The following is a 13,299-nucleotide window of genomic DNA, read 5'->3' as shown; positions in this document are numbered from 1 at the left end:
AGAACTAATAAACTGCCGCTACCTGGATGGTATGGTTAATGGTTATCTAACGCTCACTTTTCGGGGGTGTAATAGCCTCGTAATATGGTAGAGGTAGATTTTATTTATAACTTGATATTGATAAATTTTATTCACAGTAAATTGACCAAATAGTTATGTACCTTGGTGACGCAGTATATATGCAAAATAAGTGTTGAATGAAGCCACCCTGGTAAAAATTTTGGAAAGATTTGTATACCAAAGTTTTCCGTTTCGATCAGAAATTTCGACTAATTTTCACAGAAACATTAAATTTAGTGCAACTTTCTTATAAATCGATTCAAACTTAAATTAATAGCGTCTTTGCTTAAAATTTTATATTGATTTTTAATCCAAAATTTTCGGAAAGAATTGAATGCAATTCTCGAATAGGTTTAGAAAGAAACAAAAATGATTGGATGGCTTCGAAGAGAACTTTCCAACTTTCTATAAGAAATTTATGCCAGGCGCAATTATGGAACGAGCACTAAAAAAGGTCAAAAAAGGATTGATTAAAAGTTATAGAATTATCAATATTATTTACTTGAGACCAAAAAATAATTGATGTAAAGTGAAGTATCAGCTGCATCTTCTAAGTTTAAAAAAAACACAAAAACTAATAAAAAATCACGTAACAGAGGAATAGCTTAGAAGACTAGTTACATATATGGTACAAAACACTAGCTATATATATGATACAGAACATTAGTTACAGTTTAAAATCACTAAAAACTATTGAATTACGACGTCTGATATAGACAGGAATTCTTAATCTAAATTGCTAGAATAATTTGTACTTTGAGTTTTTGTTAAGTTACACTCAGCTCCCAATATAAGACCTGTTTCTGGCATTACTTGCCGCAGCCGTGGTCATAAGTAAAGGGAATCCAAATGTAAACTGTCAGAGCCATGTGAACCATTTCCTATATTACGCAATATCCGCGCGTGACTCCCCGCGCTACAACCTCGGCCTGAAATCGCCACGACAACAATTTTCGGAAGGACAAAACCTCGGTAACCACATTTTCAGATCCCAGTGTACTTGCATTACTAAAAATGCACTTTTGAACTATGTATAACTAGAAGGCTACTAAGTATGCGTCTACCAACGTACTTGATGAATATAATATGCTCATATAAAAATATTGACGTTGGCCTTTCTTAGGCACGTTTCCCCTATTTCATAAAGATTTTTTCATGATTTATTAATTTTTCATTCGTTCGTATATGCACATTCCACATTAACCCTGGAATTACCATCCTGGATTGAATAAATGACTGAGTTCCATCAAAACTGTAAATTTTAAGTTATATTTTACTGATCGGCTGACGATTAGTTAAATAATGACTCATTGAATCAGTGACTGTATTTTTCCTTGAATTAAGAAAATTATTTTGATAACATATGTATAATTTCATTTCTTTTTTATGTCTGTTTTTTCGCTTTTATCGCTATTATCGCGTTGTCTTAATCCCTGAGTTTTATACATGTAATCGCCGCGACTTTTGAGCTGTATACACATAGTTTTAGTTTCCTTTTTTCTCATGAGGCGTTTATATGTTTTGTTATCATGTAACACTGTTAAATGGCACAATTAGGTCACGGGGAATGTAATTGAAATAAATAAATAAAAAAATAGTTTTACTTTTTAGTCCTGAGTGAGTGAAAAGTGCAGTCATATGCAAATATTGAAACATTATATGCATCTGTAAGCACGCATTGTGCTATAGCAGACCCCCTAACCTAAATTTATTCCAAGAATCTAGAATCAGCTCAAGTTTTAACTGGTTCTAGATTCTGGTTAAAAACATCCACCTTAAGTAATTTAAACTATCTATTTAGGAATGTTCGAATTTAGCACAAATTTTTGGGAAATACCCCTTTTGACGGCACATTCCCTTTTCAGATATTATGTTACGAATTTTATTGCTCAAAGATTCATCAAAATGTCGAAAATACGATAAAACATCAAACACTAACCACTCTACTGAAGAATGTCGCGGAAATGAAGCGCGAAACAAGCAATACGAAAGTTGCTGACTATGTTGTGGTTTTCATGCCTTTAAAGCAACTAATTTACTGAGAAACTTTTACCTAAAAGGCACAGCAGTAGTTGACGTATTTACAGTCAAACAATAGAATGTCGAGTTAACCAGCCCGAAAGCCACTTCTGGTATCCTATCCATGCTGTATCGACATTATAGGTGGAATGGGGTATGGTGCCGGTGCGGGGCACAGTGACTATAACAAAAAAAGCTCATGTTTGTTTATTTCCGTTATAGTTTTTTTTCAACAGAAAATAGCTTTTTTTTTGTTTGGAAAAATAGTGATGTGATCCAATTCCTTTTTTAAAATACCTCAGAAAAAGCACAGAGAAATAGCGGTATCATTTTTGTAGCAGCTCATTCGTTATGCACTAGAAATAATTTTTTTATTAAAATTAGAACAATTCAAGTTCAAGACTAAAATGAACATAGCTGCATATAAAGAAACCTGCATGCGAGATAACCTTTAAATGATCCTATACAGGTACCTTCACAGAGGCAATTGAGGTGTGGGTTAATGTAAAAGAACGCATTTTCAGGATCCTATTCATGAACTTGCGTAGGAACTAATCCACGAGGGTACGCTAGTGGATTTGCTCTTTCAATGGTGAGTTGAATCTTCAAGGGAATAGAAGGAATACATTTTTATAGTTATAAGCGACATGAGTTTTCGCCATGGCGTTCTGTAAAGGATCCTTCCAAAGATTCCTTTGATGGATTTTTTTGTAAGGGAACCTATGCTGTACGCCTCAATCTTCTTCGCAAAGGAACCTGTACAAAAACCCATACAGGATCATTAAGAGGTTTCTTTGTCGGTGTAGGTTCCTTTGCAGGATATGTACAGTTTCCTTCGCCAAATTCCTGCACAGGAACTGTCAAGATTACCTGTACAGGTTCGTGTACAGGGATATATACAGAATCCTGCGAGGTTCCTGTACAGGAATTTTCAGCCGGGGGGCTTCTACTAGAACCAATTTTCCGTTTCTAATAATCTGTAAGAAAAATAAATTCCTCTTGCTGGGAAGGCATAATTTTATTGAGGACTTTTTCCAAAAAACCTACTTGTCTTGTTGCCAACTTCGAAATTTTATATACATAGTTAATAACTCAACTTTTAGGTTGAATCACACATGTGATAGAACTCTTGCGAATATAATTTGACAAAGAAAATTAAATTAAAATTATTTCCTGAAAAAAGATCCTACTCCATCTTCAATAAACTAATAAATAAATAATAAATAATATTGTGTAGATTTTCTGCCTTCATGGTTTGGAGGGTTGATCTGCTGTCGGTAAGGTTACCATCTCTGATGATATAACAGATTCCCTTAAAATAATTACTTGTACCATTAACACGTAGCTAAAAAATAGCGTTATTTTCTTGAATTAAGAGTTTTTATTCTGACCCATCTAATAGCTTAATTGGAAAAGCACCTGACCGGAAATCAGAAGTTTTGTGGTTCGATTCCCAATGGAGTGAAGATGGAGTAGGATCTTTTTTTCAGTAAATAATGTTAATTTGAAAATATAATTTTCCATCTAGTCTGATTAAGACGTTAAGCATTTTCTGCCATTGAAGATTCTTAACTTGATCAATATTGTGTAGTTTTTCTGCCTTTATGGTTTGGAGGGTTGCTCTGCTGTCGGTAAGGTTACCATCCCTAATGATATAACAGATTCCTTTCAAAGAAAATTAAAGTACAATAAATTATCGAAATTAGAATAAATATTATGACTTGATAAATTGACTTGATTAATATCATTGGCAGGTTAGGTAGGAAACTTGTAATTATACAGGCAATGGAAAGCCCTGGGAAACCGCAGGAACCGAATGGACCCTTTACAAAGTACCCGTAAGGACCCCATTGAGTCCCCATTCGGTTCCTTTTTAAAAAACTGAAAAAAAACAGCAAAATCAACTTTTAAATTGTTGAAATTCGGATTCTACCTTAAAATTCCCTATAGAAGGTCATGGAATAATCGCAATAGTTTTTTCTGCAACAGTAAAAAGTTAAAAAAATATAAGACGTATGACGCCTGTTGACTGCTACACTTCAAACGCATCATCTGTAAGTAGCAGTCAACAGGCGTTATACTTCTTCTATTTTTTTAAAAACTTTTTACCGTTGCAAACAAAAACTATTGCGATTATTCCGTGACTTTCTGTAGGGAATTTGAACGTAGAATCCGAATTCCAACAATTTAAAAGTTGATCTTGCGGTTTTTCTTAGTTCTTCAAAAAGAAACCGAATGGGGACCCAATGAGGTCTTTACAGGTACTTTTCAGAGGCTCCATTCGGTTCCTTCGGTCCGCCAGGGAGGGTAATCAAATATTGAGGAGAATATAACATGTTCTTGAAATAGTACAATTTGCTAACTAAAAATCAATATAATATAATCAAAAACGACTTAAATATTATTATAGCATCACGTCCTGATCATGATACAGGATAGGCGGAAATGTCAGAAAGGTCAGCGTAGTTGGTACATCATGACCATCTTGACATGGTAATGCATCAACTTTTTTGGAGAAAATATTACTAACTTAAAAGTAAGTTATGATTGTCTGAATAGTAACATTTTTTAAGCGTAGTATACATTTGGCCAACTCTGCTTCATCCTTTTATCGATTGAAGACCTTTCAGTTTCACAAAATATAATCAGCTATTGGAAATTTGAGGTTAGAGTACCTGATTCTGATTAACTCAATCTGATACTCTAACATCAAATTTTGGAAATTTTATTTTATTTCGTGACACTGAAAGGTCGTCAATCTACAAATGAATGGAACATGATTAAAAAAATACATTCTACACTTGAAAAATAGAACTATTCTTACATTTATTACTTACTTTTTCGTTTAGAATATTTTATTAAAAAATTCGTGTGTATTTCCATGACCTCATGCTGAAGTACTCAATTCAAGCCAACGAGGGCTTCTTTTCAATTGGTCAGCCACTGACGCCGGCGCGATCGTATATGGACCGTGGTGGGAGCTGACGTAACTGCGCCACTTGGAATAACCTAGCATGTCAACTTGGAATAAGGAAACATAGGAATAGGCATGCCTTGGAATAATCAAGAGTTCACTGTAATCTTAAATTTTATTAGGAAAAATACTTTATCAGGAAAAATCGGTAGTTTTTCCTAATTTAAAAGAAACTTCTGAATGAGTCGTATCTATTTCCGAGTAAAATCGAGAATAATTCGGAAATGCTAGATAATTAACAAAACCATATGATAATGGAAATTTTTTCTTATCCTTTCAATACATTTTCCTATACTTTTGTACGGAATATTTCTTAATATTTCCGCAAATCAAGCAAAAATTTCAAATTTTAGTATCAAAAGAACTACCATAAATATAGGTTAATTTTCCCCAAGATCCTCATAAATTAAACAAAAATGTGGCAAATGCGTTATTGAAGTTAGATAATGTAAAATTATTTATGACAATGTTATATGTTTCGAAAGAGTATCTTTCATTGTCTTAATACTAACTAACATTTATTGTTATATTTATGAAAATTGACATTTTTTGACAACCATACGCTCTGAAAAAGCACCTTACAGTTTCTTTTCAATAAATAACATTTGAAGGGTGGAAGTACATAACCAGATAACAAACAAATTCAAAATTTTACAGGAGAGTTATCCAGTTTCAAGAAAATAGATGTGTCAGTTGTCAATCTCGAAGTGCCACTGACCACAAATTGGAACAGGCTCGGCTGCGGATTGCGATAAAAAATATAAAATTGTCAGTTTCAATGGAAATATTGATGCTGAAACTCGCGCGGTAAGGAAAAAAATATTACCAAGCACAGATCCTATGATAAGATTTTAACTCAAATTTTAATTTTAATTTTTCAAATTACTGTATTAATAATGAATATTAGGAAAAATCCATTTAACACAACGTTTATTAGATTTTTTATTCAATAAACCCATTTTGGGAGAAATGTTCTTTATCTATTTCTGTGCTGCCGCCTTTCATTTATAAAACCAGCAAATTTTTCATCCGAAACTTTTGGTTCGGCTAACAAAATTAACTGATAAAATACTATATAACCCTCTATTTATATTGTTGTTACTATATCTATATTTAGAGTATACCTGCAAGTTTTGAAAATTGGTCTTTTTATTTTTTGGAAAATATTCACAACTTTTGGGATTTTTTCCTAAAAGTTTTGGAAGCCGGCAGATAGTTTTGCCACGTTCGATAGAGTTGTTGATAAAGGTATGGAAATTAACTTTGTAAATATTTAAGCATGTACGTTAAGCTGTCTTTCTGATACGTGGCCAATGTCAAATTAATTTTTTTAGTCTTTTGATGAATTCCAGAATTTTTGTGAAATTTTACATTCAGTATTTTAGGAAAAATTCCGTAACGTTAAGGGGAATTTTCGAACTTTTGAGAAATTATCCCTCCTGTGTCGTATGAAAAATTCTCTAACTTTGAAGTAAATTCCCTAACTTTTTCTGAATTTTACCTACAGTTTGTTAGGAAAAAATTCCTGACTGTATTTAAATTCCCGAACTCTTATAGAATCTTCCGTATAGTTTATTAGAAAAAATGCCCAAACTTTTAAGTAAATTACCAAATTTTTTAAAACATTTTTCCTACGAAATGTTGGAGAAAATTTTTGAAATATTAGAGTTATTATCTTTTCGAACATTTTTGGAAAAAACCCCGAAATTTTTCGTACAATGGATGTATCTTTTACACCTTGGAAATAAACTTTCAAATTAGAGGAGGGTTCCAGCGGAAATTTTGTCTAGTAATTTTGCTACCATGGCGAGTAGACGGCAGAGATACTGTTTTTTTTTTATTTTCTGTGCAGCAGTACTTTTCGAAACAAGAGGCAACAATTTATCTCCGTTGTAGATTCGTGGCACATCCTTCCTACTCGTTGGTGCATCCCTGATATAAATTATCCTTTCCATGTTGGCCAACTGGGACGAACATACCGGACTATACCCAGGAGTCCTCATAAGCCCGGAAAACCGGTGGGAAACCTATTTTTTCAAATATACTAATTTAACGACGTTCATTACTTGAATTAGTGCGAAACCCCTGTCTGTTTCCCGGTACGTATTGCGAGCTCGCGCAATGTTACCATTATTTCTACTAAATAAATTGTTCTATATGAAAGGGTATGGAGTAACACACGTTTTCAGTAAACCATCACTCTCTAAGAGTTTAATTTTGCATGGGGAATTGCAAATAACAACGCGAAAATTATTTTCTCTAGTAGGACAAATTTAGGCCCTTTATTTTACGTTTTGTTATTGATGAATGACAAATTTTCTTTATAAGAGTTGGCAATCTTTGAAAGAGGTGTGATCTAAATTCACACTAGAGAAAAACATAATAATTTGTAAAACATTCGGGAAAACCCTAGAAATTTCTAGAATATGTAGTTTTAAATATTTTAGAATGATGTAAATAACGGAACTGCAGAATAATGTAGAACATTCGCGAATATCGTAGCAAATACCACATTCAAAAATGTACAAAAAGGATGCACCGCTTTAACCGCTTCTCATATTTTTGGTTCCCAGAAAAAAACATTTCTTTTATGTTTGAAGAAAATCAGTTAATTTGAGGCCGTTGCCTATGAAATGAACTTGGTATTAAATGGGAAAACCTTAGTTTTTGGAAAATTGTGAAAAACGTTTGAAGAATGGGAGAAACATTTCCTTTAGGGAATCGTAAAATTTAAATGTTGTAATTTTCGAGAAAATTCAAATAATGACAAACTAAATTAGGTAATCAACAAAAATAATACGCCCTTGATTTAAGTTTGGTTGAAAAACTAAATCTGCTATATAGATGAAAGTTGACGAAAATCTGTATTTGTTTATAAAATTTATATAAATAAATAACATATTATCTTCTGACAAAGTCTTTCAATACATGAGGTACTTTGCAAGTCACTAGCGTTTTGTTACGCAAACGAAAAATAAACGTTTATTATTTATTTATAAGTATTAAAAAGTATATTTTAAAACTACGAAGTTCGTTAGTCTATACCACAAAGAATACAACTTTTGAATTAAGATTGTCAGGCTTGTTTAACGACAAAGAGGTCTTGTTTTGCCTCAAAAATTGGGCTAACGAGCAGCTCTCAATCCAAAAAGTTATCTTAATTCCATCTTTTAGATGAAAAACGGGCTTAAATTCAGGTGCAACAAAAAAGGCCTTTTTTCTGTGCAGTAACGCAAAATATAATCTTTAAATGTATTTTAATAATTTAGGCAACTTAATAATTCTGGGAAATTGAATATAAATGCAGGGTTTTAATTACGGGAAATGTTTTATTTAACTTGGCGGGAAGACAGTTTTTCAGAGCCCCTAAATACGTCTTAAAAATAGGAAAAAACTTGATACCCTTTTAGAATTCTATAATATATTTATTTTAAATTTATTTTAGTTTTCTAGCTGACGAAACACGCGAAACCTTGCATGCTCGTATATTGCAATAGGCGCCCCACTGCGTAACACTAAATCACCATCTTCATGTGCGAGTCTCCTTGTGTGACCTGATCCGGTAAGAAAAATATAGTCATTAATTAATTTAGAGATTTAAAAGTCATAACTTAAAACCACTAATTTATACGAAATTTTGAGTACATATAGACAGTTTACTTAAACTAACAACTATTTCATAAAACACCCCAAGGCTTGTTCAGATAATATTTTTGTGTTTGGGCCACCCCTGGATCTTCCCTTGAAACATTCGATGATTAGGAAAATACAAAACGTTTTAGGCAGAATTTTTAATATTAGTTTTAAAATGTATTTTATTTGTTAACGTACTATGATGACGATTTGAAAGTCTTTCATAAAACACCTGATCTTGAGCTATTCCAATAGGAATTCCATTACGGTATATCAGATCATCATCATTAAAATGGACTGTAAGAAAAATATAGTTACTAAGTACTTGAAAGATTTAAAAAACTTATTGTTTTGCAACAACATGGTTTTCTATACTTATGCATCTAGAATGCTAGAATTCCCTAATATTTTTTTCAATTGTATTTTAGTTTTTAAATCACCGGTTCGAACATCAGCTGCTGTTAAGTGATACATCTTGCCACCACGGCTCAGTCCACAAGCAATTCCATTAATGTACAATATAATACCCGTATTATTTAAGGGTGACTCTCGCGGTGTCTCTGGTTGTTGAGGATTATGACGTGGTTGTTGATTACTTGATTCTGTAACAAGAAATTTTAATTAACTAATTTTTTCAACCAACCCTGATGTTATTGATTGAAAATAAAGGTGAATGGTAGGGAACCATAAAGGGCTAAACCTTATTCGGAAAATTGTTTAGGAAAACTAAAAAACTATTCACCAACTACGCCTTGAGATAGCCCCTTGAGGAACTTTGCAAGTTCATTCAAAGTAGTAAAATTCAATTTTTTTAAAATTTAAATTTTTCAAAATTCATTCGGATATTCCAAATGTAATCGCAAAGTCATTCAATACTAATAAGTTCCTATATAAGCAAAAAAAGATTTTGTCCGAGTGCTAACTTATTTTTTATATTTCTTTTATAAACGGTTTTATTTTTTGCATCTACTTATATTTATATAATAAATCTTGATATCAGTAAATGACACTCTTCTCAAATGATATTCAGAATATTAAAATATTTTTTAGAGTGCTTTATTTTTATAATAACAAATTCATGAGAAAATTATTTTTTCATTTTCAAACAAATTTAATTAAAAAATAGATAAATTAGTTTTATATAACTTGCTAAAATTTTTTATTCTTGGTACTTTATTGAATTGGATAGATTTTTCTACTAAAAATGTGAATTATCTCCAGTAAAAAATCACTGTCATTGTCAACGTTAAAAACTGAAGAATATTAATTAAATTATAAACCTTTAGAGTTAAATTAGTTTAAAACGCGAAAAACTAGATGCTGTCTATTAGGAAGCTTCTTGAATTACTTGACATAAACTTAAAAGGTTAAAAATAAATAAATCAAAATTTCATTGGAAAATTAAAGAATTCTTGAATAAGGATCTCGAAACCAAATGGCTTGAAATATAATCATTCACTTTGTATTGGATGAGTTCCATGTAAATAAAATTGCAACGTGTCATAAAGTATGAAGTGTCGAATAGATGGCTAATATAATTCATTCAATGGCATTGCTACCTTTAAAATTAATGCTCCAGCTCTAATTTATTATGTAATACTTTGTCCACTAGCTCAACATTTATCAATATTATAACTTCAGAAAATTTTCTGTCAAATTCTTGCTGGTTTTCCCCATAGTAAAAGTTGCAATTGCAAGGAGGAAACAAATATGAGCACTACATAACAGAGAACAGGATTCATTTTGCCAATAAGTAATTTATAATGTTCTATTTATAGGGTAACGAAACCAATTCCCGAGGGGGACCCTACTTTGCGAGATCGAACATAAAATTCATTCTGTTTTCAGTATTTTTGTACGTAAACATAATTTTCATGGTCAAGAAGCTTAAATGAAACTGTATTAATGACTTCTGCTAAAAAAATAACTTTAAGTTTTGGTTCAACCTTATTTAAAATAAACTATTCTGTACTCTTGAAAAATTAATAAATCAAATAGTTTAAGGGAAGTCTGGTTTATTTTAAACGACTTAATTTTTATTATTGTAGTTACATAAAACATATATAAGTGCACGTTTTCTGTGATAAAAGAAATTACGGATAATGATAGTAGTAATAAAACGATAATTGCCTGAGCATGCGTGTGGCGTGTGGGTAAGTGCGTGCGTGTGTGTGTAATGTGGCCTTTTTGGGAACATAATAAGTTGACTTTATGATATTTAAAAAAAATTTTATCGGATGTAAAAGATATTTCATATACATATATGATTGATTTGGGATAATTATATTATATACTTACGAAGAGAATTAAGATATATCACAAAAGTGAGGAGCAGATTACAATGAGAAATCTTCATTTTTCTAAAAACAGAGAACTAAATTAGTGACATTCCAAACAAATATTGACCAAAATGTGCGAATTCTGCCATTGGGCTAAGGATAGTTGCTATATACTTTTCCATGAAAAAGAGTTTGTTATGTTATTATTGTATACGTAGCAAAATAAATGATCTGTTCTTATCATAATTTAAAATTTGAATCGAATTTTGATATAATTAGGCCTTTTTTAGCATATCAGAATTGATTATTGAAAAAACCTGGCGTAACCTGATTTTCCAAACAACGCATATCTAGGTATGTACATTTTTATATTTTCAAGTACAATTAATTATAATGATTATGTCAACAATTTGAATTAAATATGAAAATTTTAATTAATAACTGTAGCCACATATGAGTGATGATAATTATTTCAATTTTGAATTTGAAAAAAGTAAGTTTGAAACTCGTATATAGATAACGAATTTTCCTTACCACATGAATATAGGACACATCTACAGGTTTGGATATAAATAATCGAAATTAAGCAGGATCGATTAAAATATAAATGTTAATTTTGTTGCTTAAAACTAATTTTTAGTGAAAAAGTAAATATGCTAACACGTTATGCTGAAGTGTTGAATATCTCGGTTTCACCCCAAATGCAGATAGCAACTTTCTTCACCAGGACGATAGAATTTATGCGGACACGTAGTGTAAGACCATAGGTAAGACTATTGGATCAACTTTGTCAAACAAAGATTGGCACAGTGAAATTGTAAAAAAACCACGTGAATAAAGTGAGGTGAAATAAATTAAGTGTGAGTGTGCAAATAATGATAATTTTTCCTTATTAAAGCTATAACTACATATTTAACACGTTATTTTGATGGAGGTGACTTGGCCTATTTATAAGATTCGCAATATTTAATATTAATCGTTTGAATAAAGTTGAAAATGTTGCAATATCGCATTTTTTTATTAAACTTTTATATTTTTTATGGAGAATAATATTTGATTCAGATTTCGAGATTACACCTAACATTCATTTAGAGTGTTATTAATTCCCGAAAATATTAACTGTTCATAATTTCGTGCAATACAGCATTAAAAAAATGACGTGTTTAAGGAATTTAAGAATGATTGAAAAAAATTCTCCATATTCACTTACTGTGTAATCAATCCCAGAAAAGACTAACTTTTTATGATGTACAGGAATATAATACGCCATTTTTATTAAAAAAAGAATTCTTTTGATGAAATTTGCAAAAAAACTTTAAAACTTGTCATTAATCGAATAAAAATAATTTATGTTATGCATCTTCTAGGCGCAATACAAAGGGTCCGAGAAGTCAAGATTAAAACGCATTGGATTTTTATTAAATTAAGTGACTAAAATTTAGTTTATAAAGAGTTGATGGCAATTAGTTCTTATTCCAATTTTTGATGAGACTTGGATTTTCCGATTTAAAACTCAGTGTTAAGGTTATGAGTCCGGGGCTATAGTTCCATATTAAAAGTTTTGGTTCAAACTTCGACATATTTTTTTCAAGGATAAAAAATTTGGGTGGGGGGAGAATACCAGAAAACGACTGTGGTGTTTTTGGACGACCTTACTGCACACATATGTCTCTCTGTACGAGTACAAGATTTTTGAAGTAAGTTCAAGTCCGAGTAACAAAAAAAGTCCCATTGGAGTCCCGGATAAATTCCTGCTAAAGTAATAAGTATGAAATAAATCTATACTCTTGTACCAAATATTCTTAAACAATTTTTATAGTTCAAATACGGACTGATGAATTTGATTTTGTTTTCAAAATTTTTAAAAGGACTGGTTAGATCGTCTCGCAAAAGAGTACTGTCCCGAGTAAAAATGCTTCGACTTGAGTTTGACTTGGTTATGTCTTGAGTTCGTCTCCAAGACATCGATGCCTGGCAGCGTCTCAAAACTGAGTCGAGACATAGGCCTTCGTCTTACTTTTATGGCCGCGGCAGGTAAAACGGCGTTTACTTGTCTTAAGTCGAGCCTTGTCTTGGCTAAGACGACGTTTACTTGACTTAAGACGAGCCTTGTCTTAGCTGAGATTATCGAACCTTTTTTGGCTCATAAATGAGATTAAAATTGATGAATGAAACATTTGTAATTATTAAATTAGTTATTTTTAATTAAAAAATTTAGAATCGTTGGGTCTGAACGAGTATAACCTTTAAAAATTTTCTTAAAAAAAAGTAAGAATTGTAACTTTCTAGAAGGATCTCCTAAGATGTTAGAAATATGTAAAAAAAAACATTCTC

The 13,299-nt window shown here is 31.5% G+C and overlaps 1 protein-coding gene across 1 annotated transcript in view; it reads right to left on the bottom strand.

The window, feature by feature from the left end:
• Positions 1-2,799: 2,799 nt before the first annotated feature.
• Positions 2,800-13,299, bottom strand: part of LOC117178475 — a 19,409-nt gene continuing 8,909 nt past the window's right edge. The window contains exons 2-6 of the mRNA XM_033369902.1: positions 10,985-11,046; positions 9,127-9,288; positions 8,885-8,983; positions 8,526-8,607; positions 2,800-3,028 (exon numbers count right to left, since the gene is read on the bottom strand). Of these exons, the coding sequence (XP_033225793.1) occupies positions 2,800-3,028; positions 8,526-8,607; positions 8,885-8,983; positions 9,127-9,288; positions 10,985-11,046 (634 nt within the window). The remainder of the gene's footprint in view (positions 3,029-8,525; positions 8,608-8,884; positions 8,984-9,126; positions 9,289-10,984; positions 11,047-13,299) is intronic.

The sequence above is a fragment of the Belonocnema kinseyi genome, chromosome 8 (genome assembly GCF_010883055.1).
Source record: "Belonocnema kinseyi isolate 2016_QV_RU_SX_M_011 chromosome 8, B_treatae_v1, whole genome shotgun sequence".
Lineage (NCBI taxonomy): Eukaryota > Metazoa > Arthropoda > Insecta > Hymenoptera > Cynipidae > Belonocnema > Belonocnema kinseyi.
This window is presented reverse-complemented; position numbering and strand designations above follow the sequence as displayed.